General features: G+C 35.0%; 1 protein-coding gene across 1 annotated transcript in view; it reads left to right on the top strand.

Moving 5' to 3' along the window:
- The window catches only part of LOC143469545 (phosphoinositide 3-kinase adapter protein 1-like), a 29,536-nt gene that overhangs the window by 8,585 nt on the left and 4,017 nt on the right, over positions 1–16,934 (top strand). The window contains exons 4-8 of the mRNA XM_076967280.1: positions 4,158–4,272; positions 10,062–10,186; positions 14,372–14,522; positions 14,596–14,675; positions 14,934–15,079. Coding sequence (XP_076823395.1) covers positions 4,158–4,272; positions 10,062–10,186; positions 14,372–14,522; positions 14,596–14,675; positions 14,934–15,079 — 617 coding nt within the window. The remainder of the gene's footprint in view (positions 1–4,157; positions 4,273–10,061; positions 10,187–14,371; positions 14,523–14,595; positions 14,676–14,933; positions 15,080–16,934) is intronic.

Raw genomic sequence — 16,934 nt, 5'->3', positions numbered from 1 at the left:
GCGTGCATGGTTTTTGTCTGCATTACTAAAACGGCCGTTGGCTAAGAGCTGTCCGGCTATGGAATTTGCTGTAATCGGGCATGATTTTGACTGGGAGTTTCGTCCAGTGAGGTGTTTAAAGATCTTCCACGCTTTTCTGCTGGAATGCGTGAAATCAATGTCCTTTACAGTATCCTCCCAGCCAATGTTCCCTCTAAGCTGCGCGCGTGCGCAAATGCGCACTGCTGACACGGTCTCCGCGCACAGAAAATCTGTGCTGCGCACAAGAAAAAAATCCAACCTGAATTGAAAATAAAATAAACGCATAATAATGGCCACAGTGCGCACGTGGCTCGTCTAATGTTGCTCACAGTGGTCCAAGGGACCGCTCAGGGAGTTAGTGTGTTTGCTCAGACTCGTGAAAAATTAGAGGGAACATTGCTCCCAGCGCTTCTTGCGTTTTTTATCAAGGCAGTTTAGCAGGTCTGTGGCCTTGGAAGCAGCATCACTAGGTTGCTCAGCACTCACGAATGCGTCATAGTGGTTATTGCATTCAACATCCCATGTAGGGATGTAGTGTTGCCGACGGCCACGTGGTATGGACTTCTTTGCAGCGTCAGTGAGTAATTGGCAGAATGCAGAGTAGGCTACATTCAGGTTGGTCGATTTGGGGTCTGGTAGCTTTTTAGATCCAGACTCGACCAATCGAGTGTATTGTTGCCAGTTGGCTTTCCGGAAGTTCCATCTTTTGACTGGTTTTGTTTTCAAAGGTTCTATTGGGTTCGTTGGTTTTATTAGTGATGGTCTGTGTTGAGATCTTGGGAATTTATCTAGAATAAAACGTCTCGGTCTAGGGCCAGTGTTGAGATTTGTGAAAGCCAGGTCAGGGTTAGAGGTGGTGTTCCATCTGCCTGAGCAGAAACTGCCTGGCTGTTTGGGGTCAAACAAAAGGTGGACATCGGAGGCCGAAGCCCATTCTTCAAGTGCTGCGCCATCGTGGTTTGTAGCGCTGTAGCCCCAGGTAGTACTGTGGCAGTTGAAATCGCCAGCATAAACACATGGGCTGCTAAAGGTGGGGATGGAATTTTTAAGTAGCCTGGCAGGGGGCGGTTTGTAGACATTGATGACATTAACGCCTTCCACCTCTACAGCCGTCCATTCTGTTTCGGAGTTAGCATCACATGTTGCCATGTGCTTCCATTTGGCTGTCTGCTTCACAAATGTTGCTGTGCCGTGGATTTTGCTCTCGGTATGGGCAGCCAAGGTGTACCCGGCAATCTTGAGGCGGGATATATCGATTACATGGGTTTCTTGTAGCAGGATGGCGGTGACTTTGTGGGTACTCACAAGGTGTTCCAAGATGTTGGTTTTGGCTTTTGTGAGACCTTCAACATTCATCTGTAACAGCGTGACACCTTCCCGTTTGGCAGTTATAGCTGCCTGCCCTAAGGAGGGCACATGCTTCGGGTCAGTATTAGGCTGCTGAAGCTGAGTTCGCATTTTGCTAGGTAGCTTCTTGTTTGCTTTCTATTGTTAATTATATTTATCAGATTATGACTGACATAATGACCTAGCTTTTTTAACTTATGTTTTGTGGGTTTAACTCTTTTGTTGCCCAGCATCCTAGATATATTACACTTAATCAAGCTCACATAAAAATTTATTCACAAAAGATATTAAAATGAAATCAACATATACATGACAAATACTATTTTCACACTAGTCTCAAATAATTTTATTGATATTTATATCTCTGATGTGAAAATATTTAATTGTAAAACATTGTGTTTCCTGTTTTGAAGTTTGGCGGGGGGAGGCATCGTCTTGGTCAAATGAAAAGCTTATAAATAATGACCAATTATCATGGTTTCTACCAACAGGTATCCAACTTCTACTGACAAAAGTTTTCAGTTAATCAGACTATTCATTATTCAGTAATGCTGTTTTAAACTTTAGCGTCCTACATATACCACGCTAGGCATATTCGTGTGAAAATTGCATGAAGTAACACGTCCTTCTGCATTCAAAGTCAGTGTCAGTTTCCACACAGCATACCACTTTTATTGTGGCAGAGAGCTTTAAAATATGGTGAAACAGAGTACTTCGCATTACTTCTCCATGGCACACCATGGCATGAAAAGCAAGCTTCAAAAACCCTGCTTGACATACGCTCCAATGGATTTAAATTTTAAACACTGGGTACTTTGTCAAGACAAGCATACCTGTAGTGCACTTCGTCATGTAAAACTACTACCCAGTGTGTAAACTGTGTTAAAGGACTGCCTGACAAACACTTCAAACTTTATCTTACTGACTAAAAGTTGGCATACGTTTTGTATATATTGCACTGTTTAGCAAAACTTGCAATTTTGCCAAAAATCTCGGTCTTCTGTTTTTATTACTAACTTTTAAAAAATTGTCACATCAACTCGTCTCTGATCTTTCTTTAAAGTGAATTTGCCTAAATTATTTTACATTTCACGTTGCCTTTGAATATGAAGACATCTCAAAGTTTTATGATGCAGCCTAAGATTTAAATCGTGAACAGTGAACTGCAAGTACAACTAGTAGTTGGCCATGTCACGTCAAGCATGGTGGATCGACTCTAAGTTATGCATTTTGGTCAATGTTCTGTGTGCAAATAGAGTTACTTACTTTTCCTGTTTTTGTCAATATACCAAAAATTGTCAAAGTAATAAAATGCCAAAAAGTGCCTATTTTTCAATGTTTTCAGCAACTTCCGGTCAAAGTAGTCTCGTGATTAATATGACAATAGGTGGTTATAATATTTTTGCCATGTATAACTATTTTATGTATTAAAATTTGAAAATATCAACCAAGGTTTCAATGATTCCTTGAAACATAGTGAGTAGTGTACATGCTTTACAGGCTATATGCCGAAAAGCAGCCTTTGCTTTAAGAGTCATAACTTCTTAGTGGGTCTTCAAAAATTAATTTTGTTTTACTCGAATACTGGAGGTTTAGATTTCAATAATTTTGAGACGGATTGTTTAGATTTCATAGCAATACCATAAAAGCAATAGCATAAAAGAGTTATTAGATGCCGAAAACTAGTTATTTTAAAAAGTTTTTTGCAAATTCCAGATAAAGTAGTCATGTGATTGATCTGAAAATAAGTGAGTATGTTACTTCTGCTCGAACTAATGATTTTCTGCAATAAAATTTTTTTTAAATGGTTTCAAAATTATTGTGGTTATTTTTGTTGAAAAAAAATCAACTTCCGTTTCAATTTTTTGAATCAAAAAATTTTTCAAGAAAATTGATGCAAAAACCAGATAAAATATTAAGGTTACAAATATTTAAAGGCGAGGAATTGCAGGAAAAAGACAAGTTAGTGTGTTATTTTTTGCACATTTATAGAATGTGCATTTGGTAGAAGTAAGTAACTTTGATTATAATTATAAAATAAGAAAAAAAATTCATTCAAAATCTGAAAAATACTTAGCAGAGGCTGATAATCTCAGATCATGTGATTTAACATAAGTATTTGGCCTTGCTTGTATGGGGATTAAATCAATGAGCAACCGAAAAAAGTTTCATCGTTGTATCGTAAATACCTTTAGAGTAATGTTGAAGTAAAAATTGGAATTGTAGAGAAGTTTTTTTCTAGTTGTGGCCACGTGATCAAATAAATACTTTTCTTAAAGCTTTTCTTGACCACACTAACTACTTCACCACAAAGTTTGAAGAAAATATGTTAACGCAAGAAATAGTGATTTTTTTAGCATCCCGAATACCCTTTATAAAATGTTCTCCTTATCCTGTGACCAGATGTAATTGTCATTAAAGTGGTATATTGTAGGTCAGACACCTTTCAATGAGCTAAGTTTCAAAGCAAAATGGCAAAAGATAAAGGAGATATTAACCGTTAAAAACTACCAAAATTTGAATGTTTTCATTGATTTCCCAAAAAATAGTTATGTGATCACTCTCATATACGAACTTAAACGAGTTTCTATTAAACCCCACCCACATACCAAATTCCAAAAACATCCGATGTAATTTACAATAGTTATCGCAGGAAAAACAAAAGGTGAGGCAACACAGGAAAAGAAGAATAATGCTAAAAATGATAATAATAATAATACTTTCTATTTAACAATTAAAATTAATTTATGGCAGACTATGAATGATTGGTGATTTACTGTATTTGGCAGTCAACTCTTTCTCGGAGCAATTTGTTGAAAGTTGATCCTGACCGAACAATAATACTTATACTGGGAGACGAAAATGATGCTGTTTTTTCAGAGCACGTGCGGAGGTCATTATGTGGTGAGATTAAATTGACATATTCTGTTGTTAGATGTTGCTAGTTTCTAACTGCTAATGATTTGTTAATAATGCAAATTTTGTTCCGATTACCAAATTGTTAACTTAGTTTTGTGAATAGTAACTTTAGCTTACAAATAGAATATTCTGTCTTAATTTTGCTGACTCATCACCAAGGACATGTTCATGTTTTTTTTCCAGTTGAGTCAAAAGTAAACCAATTTGCGTGTTTCAGTAAAAAGTGAAAAGGATCAACTGTTAAAGAAGTAATCATCATACAGTAAATAGTGCTGGCCAGCATTCACTTTTACAGCAACTGAACTGAATATAGCAAAGTTGTACGTCAGCCTAGTATGGCTTAAGTGAAAGGAGAGGGAAATGATAAATTACTTTCACCACTGCATTATCACCTTCTTGTGCCTACAAAGTGTTATCTTTTATTAATTAGAGAAAAATTATTAATTTTTAGCTTATCTTGCTGGTTGCAAGTTGTTTCTATTTATAGCCATCACACAGAAAGCTTCATTATTTTTGTCATGCAGTAGTTGATACTGTATATATTTTTGTCACTGCAAGAGGTTTTACCACATGTATTATTACTGATGTTAGAAAGATCTGGTGGGGAAATTTGCTAAATAAAACTGATAATTTCATATGGTAAGAGTTTTGACAGCACAATGTTTCATCACAAAACATTGTGCAGAGGAACATATATAAGTAATCTGATACATGCACGTCTTACATCAGTTTGACTTGTCAGAGCAAAGTATGAGAAATTTACCAGACAATACACTTAGTGAAAACAAAGAAAATACAATAAATTTTGGCTTTTTGGCACCTGTAGGAGATTAACGGCAAATGCATCATTTATTTCATTAACATTAAACAGCAACATTAAAGTCAATGTAAGTAGATGAAATGAGAAAACTCCTGTGCCACTGTCAGGTTGCATAATTCACACAAAAAATTGATAAAAAGAACTGAAAAAGATGGAAAAAGTGGTTATAATATCTGAAAACTGGTCATATTAAACATATAATTTTATATAATAAAATTTGGGATCATACCAAAATGGTCATGTAAAGCGGGTGATCATATTATCCATGATCATATTAAGTGAATTCTACGATATTTCACCTTGCCATGATGGAGTTAAACCGGAATGAAAATATTGGCAGAAATAATTTTATGTATATTACCAGTTGAGCCTTACATTTGATGTTAGAATGCCTAGTGGCAAGTGGCAACCATAGTGTGTTTAAAGAGGGCAACATTAATTTACATTGTGGTACAAAATATCAGCAAGGTGTCTACAGAACACTTAATGATTGCAAGAGAGGGTAAATGTGCAGCAACTTTAGGAACAGACTTTACTGCATTTTAACCGGCGTTTTATGTTTCAAAAAATATGGGCCGATACTGAAAAGACGATCTGCTGTAGTTCTTAATTGCATGGAGAGTATTTGTGAAACAGTGCCTGATGGATGTGGCAGAAAATTGTGCCCTAAAGTCGTGAAAGACTTAAAAAATAAGTTTATGGTGGTGGACAGTGATGAGACATATTGACAGACTTGCAGATGATTTATGTGACTCAGTCAAGTTGAAAAAAAAACTTTGCTTCATGGAGCTTCGGTTTTGACGATTTCACGACGATCGGATAAAAACTTGAACGAAACTGAACAAGTTTTGTCACTGCAGTCTATGTAAGATACTATGATCGGCTGGGATATTTTTGCGGAAGTACTTAATGCTTTTGAAAAGTTTGGTATAGACCTTTTCATCTTATGCTGAATTGCAGCTAACGGTGCTCATTTCTTTGCGAGAGAAAGATGTATCAGTAATGATAGTGAAGTGAAGTGATATTGTAATTGTTCACTGCATCATTCACCAACTTGCGCTAAATCCTTAAGATTTATTTAAACTCGTCATTAGTCTGGTCACCAAGGCATTTTTATTTGAGTACGATGACTTAATCACTGACGGTTCCAAACATTTCTGACTAATCTCAGCATGAGGCATCAAGATCTCATGAACTTTTTTGAGGTACGTTGGTTATTCAAGGGTTATATGCTTCATCGTTTTAAGGAACTGAATATAGAAGTCACAAAGTGTCTGAAAAAGAAGGGGCATGCCATAGTTGAAATGGAGGATGATGGTTGGTTTTGTCTTCTAGCATTCTTTATCAGTATAACTACTCGCTTAACTGACCTCAATATAAACCTGCAATAAAAAGGTCAGTATGCAAATAAAAAGTATGGTCATATCAAAACTATTCAAAACAAGTTACGATGTTAAAAAGCTCATACGTATACAGTCAAAGGATCTTAACCACTTGAAAACTCTGAAGGACACTGGAGTGCTTCGTTAGTAGAAGGCAAACAAAATAATAAATAAACATTAAGAAGCTGTGAAATTTTGAACATATATATGGGTTTTTTATAAACAAAATTACATCACACTTAAACATCTTTACGATTAACACACAATGTTTTACTAGAAACTAGGATAAAAAGGTTGCTTTATGCTTACCGTTTATTATCTGGTTAACTAAAACAGAATATCTATTATCCGAATAGTAAATGTTATTGATAGCCGAACTAACCCTAATAATAATTAACATTAAAGTTGCCATACATTGTCAGTAATGCCACTTAACCACTAAGAATTTTGAGAAAGTTCTTTTATATATACTGACAGTTTTTCCTTAAATTAATGTCGGTTTGTTTTTGGACATGCCTCTCTCATTAAATGTGGTGTTCCTTGCTGATTTCAAAGAAATTTAACACTTTTACTTTGCTGCTCTTAGGTTTTGGGAAAGGAAAATTCTCAGAAATTATGTGTTTTTACTAATTATTGTTTATTGCACAATTAACTTAGAAATAATCAGTGCAAATTTTTCATTTTATTTTGTTTGGATTATACATGACAACACACGCAATATGGTAGTTGATCAACTGAGTGACACTTCATTTGAGTGACAGCTCATTTGAGTGACACATTCTTTTAACGTTCATTTGAGTGACAAATAATTCATGCTCAACTGAGTGACAGTTCATTTGAGTGACACATTGGTGAGTACTGTTCAAACTACAGTAATGCAACAATCGGGTCTTGCTCGTACAAATAACATCCAGGAGGCCTGGCATCACCGCTTCAATGCAATTGTCAACAGATACCACCAAAGCATTTTCAAAATAATTGAAGAGTTTCAAAGCGAGCATCATAGAGTTTCCCAAGAACTCTTTCGCCTTGAATTTGGTGCATCGACACCATTGCGCCGATCGCGTATGACAAGGCAAAAAGAAACGCGCATTGGAAATTTGTTTTCCCAGCAAGAAGACTTTCCACAGGAAGTATTCCTCCGCCGAATTGCGCGTAATTTGAAGATCGGACCAACTGCGGAACTAACAGAAGAAAATTGGGCGAGATGGTTGAGGATTCTTAGTTGTTTTTTTGTGGATAGTATTCTAAACTTTGTCTTGTGTGTGTTGTCATCTGTGTACTTACTAATTAACAACAACTACAACTTAAACATCAAATGTCAATCTGTCACTCAAATGAATTACACAGTCCTTATCAATGTGTCACTCAAGTGAATTAAACAGTACTTATCAATGTGTCACTCAAATGAACTATAATTATGTCACTCAAATGAACTGTCACTCAAATAAACTGTCACTCAGATGATATACAACCACGCAATATTACATACATACAGGAAGACAAAAATTGAAAACTTCCCAAAAGAGATGGTGTAAAGCAGGTGTTTTTTAGTTGTTACAATTTGGCATGGGTCCTTTTACCTTAATTTTTATCCCGAAATAATCAAATTACGCAGACAAAGTTGTTAGAATACTAACTTCCCAGTTAAGAGTATTTATTGAATTTTCTTTGGTGTATAATTTTGCTATTCTAACCCGAGGTCTTAAAATTATTCTCAAATAATGGAATTATTGTAATTAACTTTTAGCATGCATTTTTTTTCTATCGTGGAATTAGTTTGGTGTAGGTATGTGTATGTAGTGCTTAAGTACCAAACATTGTCAACCTCAAGGTAATGCATACCCCAGCAGCAAAAATATGTGAAGCGTTATTTGTTAACTTATCACAAATTCATGCCAACCCCAGCATAATACAATTGAAACCTAAAAAACTAATTCGGGCTTACTTTCAGGATAATTCATATACTGTATGTATATCAGAAATAAAAGCAAAAGATATGATAGTAAGTAAAATGTTCAAAAACGTGGATTGTCAATTCTGAAAAGGTTGTCAGTATAATGCGAGTTAGTTTAATGTTGTTTTCTCGGCCATTTTTAGGAGAAAAACATCCTTGTTAAAGAATGAATAAGATACAGTAAATGATTTTTTGTGCATATCTTGCAAGGCGTTGTCAATAAAGGCGAGACTTTGATCACTGTGATAGATTAGTTTTGAAATCTTTAGTGATGCAATATTTCTACAACATATGCTAATTAGATAACAGTGGTTTTAAATTTCTGGACTAGTAAAAGTACGACAAATGGTATAGTCTATGGCAAGGGTGTCCAACTCAAATATAAGATGTGCCAATTTTTATTTTAAAACTTTTTTCCAAACCACCATTTAGTGAACTATGTTAACAATTCTATTATTAAAAACTGTGTTTTTACAAGAACTAAATTACTAAAAGATTCATGAACAGATGAAACACCTTTTTAAATTATGCAAAGAATTTGCAATTGCGCCAAATTGCGTTGCGCCAAGTTACGCCAACGTTTTTTGAACTAAACTTGGAAAATTAGCCGTCAATGCTGTAATGGTAGTTCGCATACTTGTGTAGTGACTCGCTTGTTGCTACAGTCCCGAAGAATACCACAAACACAAAGGCTACATAGCATATCAACATAAAAACTTAAAACCTCTTGGTATCTATTGAGGTGTGGGTTGACCACATTCTTTTGGGTGTTTTCACATCTAAGTGTTCGCTGAAAATGGCTTGAATGCGAAAACCATCATAATAATCAACTACAGTAGTCTGTAGTACAACTCTTTATCATTACGATTGTTTGTAATGCATTTCCCAGGCAAAATAGAAAAAAAGCAGCTCCTTCATTGTTATATCATTTTACAATGTAATTTTCTTACGATTCAATAATAGTAAAGGCAAACTCGTGAGATGAACTAGTTAAATTAAACAGTTGAACTGTTTTCTAGCAGGAAATACCGCTGACAACTTTCTTACAGATGGGATTTTTGTGAATTAGTGCAGTATCAAAAGCAGTCTAAAAGCTATGGAAGAGCCTTTTACCCACAACTCAGAAAAAGAAAATGTTATTTTGAAGTGATTTTGAACTTGAAGGCCGTGATGCATAGATCTTTTTCTCACAATTTGGTAAAGGATACTCTCTGTTTTCCCTACTGAATAGATGTGTAAAAGACTTTACTAAGGGTTGTCTGTCGTATTTCTTGGGATCAATTCGCTGTATTGTGCATAAACAATGGATTATGTTGCAAACGTTTTTGCATATGATTTTATTTGTAAGACCTTGCGTGCCATTTGTATGACACCTCTGGTCTATCGCATCCAGCTGGTATCAGAATCTCTATCCTTAGACAGAGAAAAGTTTTTGTATGACTTAATCTCTGAAATGATTGCTCATTGCTTGAGCCCTTGTTATTGAGCTAGCTTTTATGCAAGTTCCGATTGTCTCACATCTTTTCTTTTTGTATCGTATTGACCACTTTTGGCACTAACAAGCGCATAATGAATTGTATAGATGACAACACAACCTAAAAATACTTCTTTTTAGTTTTTCCAGGTTTTGCTAGTTTCCATCTTATCCAGGCAACATCCACAGGCAAAATATTTCAAGACATCATGGTTGTTGTATCACCTCTCTTTGTTGTATTTCATCCTCATATACTGAGCTCTGAAGTGAGTGTTTTTCATAGCACAAATTTGGCATTGTAGAAATTCAAAATTGTATATTAATGCTACTCGGTTTTTGTCCATAAATTTTCCTTTCTGAAAGCATATACAGTCTTTCAAGTAATTTACAAAATGTGCGTATTTTTTTTTATTTTCACCTTTTTATCGATAGCTGTTTCTAGAATTGCCATATGAGTAGGGAAAAATTATGGGACAAAAATGAAAAAAAACAGGTGAGCAACAAGGTTTTTGAATTATAAAAAAACAAATCGACTCCGGATCAGTGTGTGGTTGTAGTGGTTCATGCTGCTGTTGTTTTCTATAAATTGAACATACTGGATGTGACGAGACAATTTTGACACTATCTGCCGACATCCCAGGCCAGAACACGAATTCTCACGTTCTTTGCACTTACTTCTCCAAGGTGGCCCTTATATAATAATTTAATTTTTGCCCATAAACTTTCACAAGCAAATAAAATCGCTAGCAGTTCCTTTTTGATTTGTGCATATCGGCATTCTATATCCGCGTCTGCTGCAGGTTTCCAACAACTTTCTTCGTGCTTTTGTAGCAAAACTACGTCTAAGCCATGCTTCGAGAATTCGGCGGAAATCTTACTTACATATTTTTTTGGAATCGAAGAACTTCAAAACTGGCGCTGTAGAAGCTGAGTATTTTAAGGTTTCCCATGCCTTTTGATTATCATCTGTCAACTGTCACGTTCTGGTCTGCGAATGGAAGCATCCATGGGTTTGAATCAAACTCTTGACACCATGTAATGACCCCCAACCCCAATGAACATGTAATGAACACCAATGCTCGATGACTCCCTGACAGCAAATGGGCCATTGCAGCTATACATAAACATTATATACAAACTGGTACCATCAAGCGATATACAATATATCACAGTTTACCTCTCAAAAGTTTGAACCACATTTTGTTACTAAATTTGCATCATTATGGAAGTAGATAATAACGTTGTTTAAAGTCAAAGTTTTGTTGCCAGGTTTAGGTAGCGGTGTAAAGTTTAAAACTATTAAGAAAATTACTTATGTTCAATAATAAAATAGCAGTTTTGTTCGCTGTTGTTATTCTTTTTAAATGTGATTAGATGACATAAGCTGCACTGTGACAGAAAAAATTTATCTGTTTAAGGACAGTACCAAGTTTACCATGTATTAGGAATGCTGTTTTTGTAACTAAATTGTTTTATGGACCAAAAAATTTTAGTAGCTGGTGTTAGTTAACCATATTATCATACCTTAGGTAATCTGGGCAGTGTTCCGGTAGTGGTTTTAGTGTCCTACTCCAAGTTATGTGGATATATAACAGTTTCATGCAAACCAATTTTTACATATAAATAGCAATATATCTCCTGACATTACTGCGAAATTTACAAATCCTGCAACAATCCAGATTTTATGCAATGCTGATGTTTGAAAGTATTAAGTTCGAATATTGTTATTCAATTTTGTCAAGGGGAGAAGTGCATTTCAGGAAAGGGATTTTCCCCAATTATTCGACCTAGGCTCAATATCAAAAAGCCCTATTACGTGAAAGGTTGGTTGGTTGGTTGGTTGGTTAATTAACGCCAAAGGTATGGCACAATCTTAACATTTGTAGCATATTGCAAGAAAAGGAAATACTGTATAGGAAAACTATTTTACAAAAAGTTGGTTCTGTGAAAGTTATTAGGATAATTTAATCATTTTCTGACAAATATACTGCCAAAGATGACTTTTTTGATTTTAAAGATTTTGTTGTTTAATAAATAGAATTTATATCGTGTTGGTAAAACTGTTAACTTTATGTAAATGTTGTAACATGGCAACCTATACTTAACTTAAATCTACCTTCTAATCTAAATTTAAAACCCGGGCTATGTGACTTATTTACGTTGAATTTAACAACAGGGTGTGTAACCTACATATGGTGGTAAAATAGTTGTTCTGCATGTGTTGTTGAAACTGGTTAACTAACTTTCACAATTATATATTAAACTACCTGTTAAAAAACGAAAAATCTCATAAAAAAGTTTTTAAATCACAAGAACAGCATCACGACATTAATTACCTATTTGAAATAGACTTGAACCATTTATAAACTTGTAATCATGTAAATTTTACAAAACTTCATTCAACCAAACCTGTGATATGTTCCTTAAAAGTTAAATGAAATTTCTGATTTTTCTATTGTTTTCACTCTTATGAATCTCAAGACAAATGGTCTTCGTTACTCCAGAAAGTCCTATTGTTCGCCACTTGTTGTTTATAGTTTTTGCATAACTTTTAGCCATAATGTTCATCAGTATGTTGCGAACAACGTCCAATTTGCGACTTAAGTTTGAAAATAGTAGCCAAACCACACTAAATTTACTATACTCATTTGTTGCTATAACTACAACAAGTCTCTCTCCTATTTACTCTTGGTGCTGATCATCTAAACATGTTAGCGGTCCTCCAAGACACTCTAATAATTAATGGCTGATGCAGCTCATCAGGAATCAGGAGTCAGTATCGTTCGTGATTGGGGAAGTTGTATGGCACCTCGAATGTCACTACAACTCTAATTGGTACCACAAACAAGAAATTCCACAGGTCACTTCATTGAAGTACGAATACTTATAACCGTTGAAGTGTGAGTTGACCAATTTTTTTTTGCTTGTAAGAAGTGGAGACCATCTCCACTACAACCAATACTAAATACACAACTTTTTCAAAGGAAAATGTGTGCACAATAATTTGAAATGCTTTTCACAGAGATGGTGATAAGTTTCTGCTGAAGGCTACAGAACGTCAATATAGTGATTTGAAGTCCAAACACAACGATAATAAAGCGAGACAGCATTAAATAACATAAGGCAGAATTATACTAAATAGTGATAAGTAGGGCCATTATTTTCGACTTGTCAAAAAAAGTCAAAAATTTGTCAAATTTACAGCGTTAGGTCAAAAATTGTCAAAATTGTTTACAAAGTCAAAATTTTTTACCTAGTCAAAATTGTTTACAAACTGCATTATCGTGGTGTCATAGAGGTTGCACTGTAGGTGAACTTGTCATTTTTCATTGTACACCTTGTAGCCTGCTTTATACTGTTGTAAATGGCCCATTGCCTACTTATTGTGAATCAACTCTTGCTCTGGTTTTGCTTTAGATAGTTCAATAACTTCATGTATCTTTAGTTTAGACAAATGTATTGAACAGTTTTTGTTGTGTCTTAGTTGCAATTTTTTTGACAGTGGTTTGTAATTAGCTCATTTCCCTTTTCAGAACAGGCTAGGTCTGTGTTCACATTTTTGCCCTTCTTTACTACAATAAATTTTAAGTTTTTGTACAATAATACGTAATTTAACTACTTGAGTTCTTCATATGTCAAAATTTGTCAAAAAAAAGTTTTTAATGTCAAAATTTGTCAAAATTTTCAATTTTTAAGTCAAAAAATAATCGCCCTAGTGATAAGTAATAAACGGCAAAGAATTAAGAAAAGGTTTTCAATAAAAACAGTCCATTTTTGTAAACTTGCTTGTTTGAAGTAGTGTTTTTATGATTAATAATGAGTGAGTGATAAGTTCTTTTGATGCCGATTTAACATATGTTTTATTTCGTTGTGTGTGCGCTATGACCTTCGTGGGAAAATGGGATGTAGTTTTACTAATGTAGGTTATGTCCACGTCATACAGGCAGGTAAACTGATGGACTAAATTCAACCATAGGCGCACAAGATTTGTTGCATGAATGATTTGAAGCTTTAAATGAAGTTCGTATGTACATTGTTTCTAGTTACAATTTCTTGTAGATTAAGTTGTTCATTTTGTTTTTAAACAGAATAGATGGGTTACCCACATACGGAATTTTTACGGTGGGGGATACTATGATTGACTTGGGCTTGCTGGTTATCATATTCGTTGTTTATCAGGGTTTGTGGTTGCTATTGCTTGTTGATAGGGAAGTTTTGCAATGCTTGGTTAAACAATAAAGATGAAAATTATTCTTGTAAACTGTAATCCTCAGTTTGTCCACTGCTGACTGGAATAACGTCTCTCTGTTGTACAGATTTGCCATGCCCAAATAAGCATTTAACCAGTCTGAGTTTCCATTCCACAGGAACAATAGAGTCAGAAAGTAGCAGTATGATTATACTGGATTATTATTTACTGGTATGTTTTCTCAACTATTGTTGTTTTTTAGGATACCGAACAACATGTGACCTTAATCGCAAATAAAGCTTATCCCACTGGTGAAGGTTTGCAGTATATTGTCGAATTTCATGATGGAAATCAGGTTAAACAAACGGAGGCTAGCTTGTTTAACCCTTATACACTACTTTTGCAAAACCCAGGTAAACCGATTTCCAAATGTTTTATTACACGACTTGTCATTTTAAAATTTCGATTGCGTTTTCCCTTTACTAGGACATCAGTCTGGTACAGTTGAAGTTTTGCTCTACGCATGTTCGCGTAACTCTGATGATGAAGAACTTATTCGAAGCCAGGTTACTGTTTCTTTAAGCATCTATGATCCCTTATGTACATCATACGGTGTTTATCACCATTCGCTAATGTATCTCGACTTGCCATATAAATGGTTTTGTGATATTGCCATTTTAAAATTTACCGCCCATTACAAACTGTATTCTATTTATCGTAACACGGTTGATGACTGATTTCAAACTTTGGACACTTAATATGTTGCTTTAATTCACTCTTAACGCGTCTTAACTGGTTGTTATAAAAAATATTTTGTTGTTCAGCTGGGAGAAACCATGAAAGTATGCTTCCAATCCGACATGGACCGAGTAAGTACTATACTGGAAAAGAGCGTCGATCCATTTCATTTTCTTTGTCAAGCGCTAAATGTTAAACCCGGACCCGAATCTACGTCCAAAACAGTGGATAAGTAAGTAATGCAGATGTTGCGTCTTCGCGTTTATTTAAATTAAGAGCCATTGTTCTTTGTGTTAAGGCTTAAACTTAATTTATTGTACGTTTCCCTGACAATTAAAAACGTATCTTGGAAGTCTTAAGACTGTGGCGATTTAAATTTCTTGGGGCTAGGCTGTTGTGACTGGTTGATTTAGCTATAGCTGAATTATAAGCAGTGCTTCACATTTGTCATAAATGCAAACAGCTGCGAGTTACGCTATTTAATTTTTGATTTTGGATAGCCAAGTTCCATTACGTACGCGAACAATATCCGGATAGAATCACGTGCAAGTTCGTACATTTTAAAAAACTTCCATAGGTTGGCTTTTTAAGTCATCAGGTTTGTGCTTGGATGGTTGACTCAGGCTTATAATAAATCATTTTTTTTTCAGTGAAGAACACGGAAGTATTAACTCTGTCTGCAGGAGTGCTGTCTACTTCCTGGTTTAATGCGTTTAAGTTTTAGCTAAGACTGAGCATCCTTTCAGGATTTTTCGTTTTTATGCAAAAAAAAAAAACAGTTAACATGTTGCATTGCAGTTAACTTTTTCAGAACGATTTGAGCAAAACTTACCGCAGGCTTCTCTATAAGCTGGCTTTTTTAAGTACTGTAGTCAGGTCTGTGCTTGTATGGTTGGCTCAGGCAATAAATCATATTTTGTTCCAGTGAAGAACACGGAAGTATTAACTCTGTCTGCAGGAGTGCTGTCTACTTCCTGGTTTAATGCGTTTAAGTTTTAGCTAAGACTGAGCATCCTTTCAGGATTGTTCGTCTTTATACAAAAAAAAACAGTTAACATGTTGCATTTGCAGTCAGCCTTTTTAGAACGGCTACTGTTGTAGGTTTGGTAATTGATGTCCGCATGGTTTATGACGATGTCAACGTTACGTAAAGTGCCAATTGTTTAGTTATGTTAAAAGAACTTTCTTGTGCAACGTATTGGTATAAACCTGGAGATAACGAAACTAAGTTATGTTTGTAAATCAAGATGCACTTAACTTTGCAACATTACAAAATACTTCTAAAAAAATATAAAAACGGTTCTGATTCTAAAACAGGTGTATGCAGGCGAACTAGTGAACAAGAAATATTAGTATTTTATAGTTCTTTTTGTTTTTAAACGGAGTGCATATATCTTCATAGCAACAGACGTTGTTGCATAAAGATTGGATACTTTTAGAAAATTGATGGATTTTGAAAAAAGGGTCGTGGGAAAAATAAATACAAGAATAAATGATTTAGTTTCAGGCTCTTTTGCATCCTATGCCATTATTCCTTATTAAACCAATTCTAGCGGTGTTAGTGTTCGTTTATTTTTGACGTGGGCCTTTCAGGGGAAAATACATATGCATTATAATTCTGGAATACGATATAATGTTTTTTCTTGGAGCAAGCATTCCTATAGGTATCTCTAGATTGCAAAAGTATTATGGAGGTTTGATATTGTTTGTTGTCTTTGACAACTGCGGTAACTGTTTGAAACCTTGCTGGTTTGCCGTTACACTTGTTGTATGTTTGAATTAATAAAAGCAAATCAAACTCATTGAAATTTAAAAATGTCCAGGCATGTAGAATAAGCTGTTTGGGATGTGTACCGAGCTGTCCTGTTTTTGCTTAATTTGATGACAGCAATTTCCTTCTAGAGTTTATCCAACGCACCCACGTTCCTGTACTGAAAATTATTTGTATAATGCTTTTATAGTGGACACCCACTGGGTGTTGAATTTCAGTGGTCTGGATAGGTTAACTATTCTTATGAATATGTCTTCCGCTCTATTGAACAGTATCTCGCTTAGAAAAAGAGTTTGCGTGATTCATAAGCGCCCAC

Source organism: Clavelina lepadiformis, chromosome 8 (genome assembly GCF_947623445.1).
Source record: "Clavelina lepadiformis chromosome 8, kaClaLepa1.1, whole genome shotgun sequence".
Lineage (NCBI taxonomy): Eukaryota > Metazoa > Chordata > Ascidiacea > Aplousobranchia > Clavelinidae > Clavelina > Clavelina lepadiformis.
The sequence above is the reverse complement of the archived record's forward strand: the minus strand, read 5'-3'. Positions and strand labels throughout refer to the sequence as shown.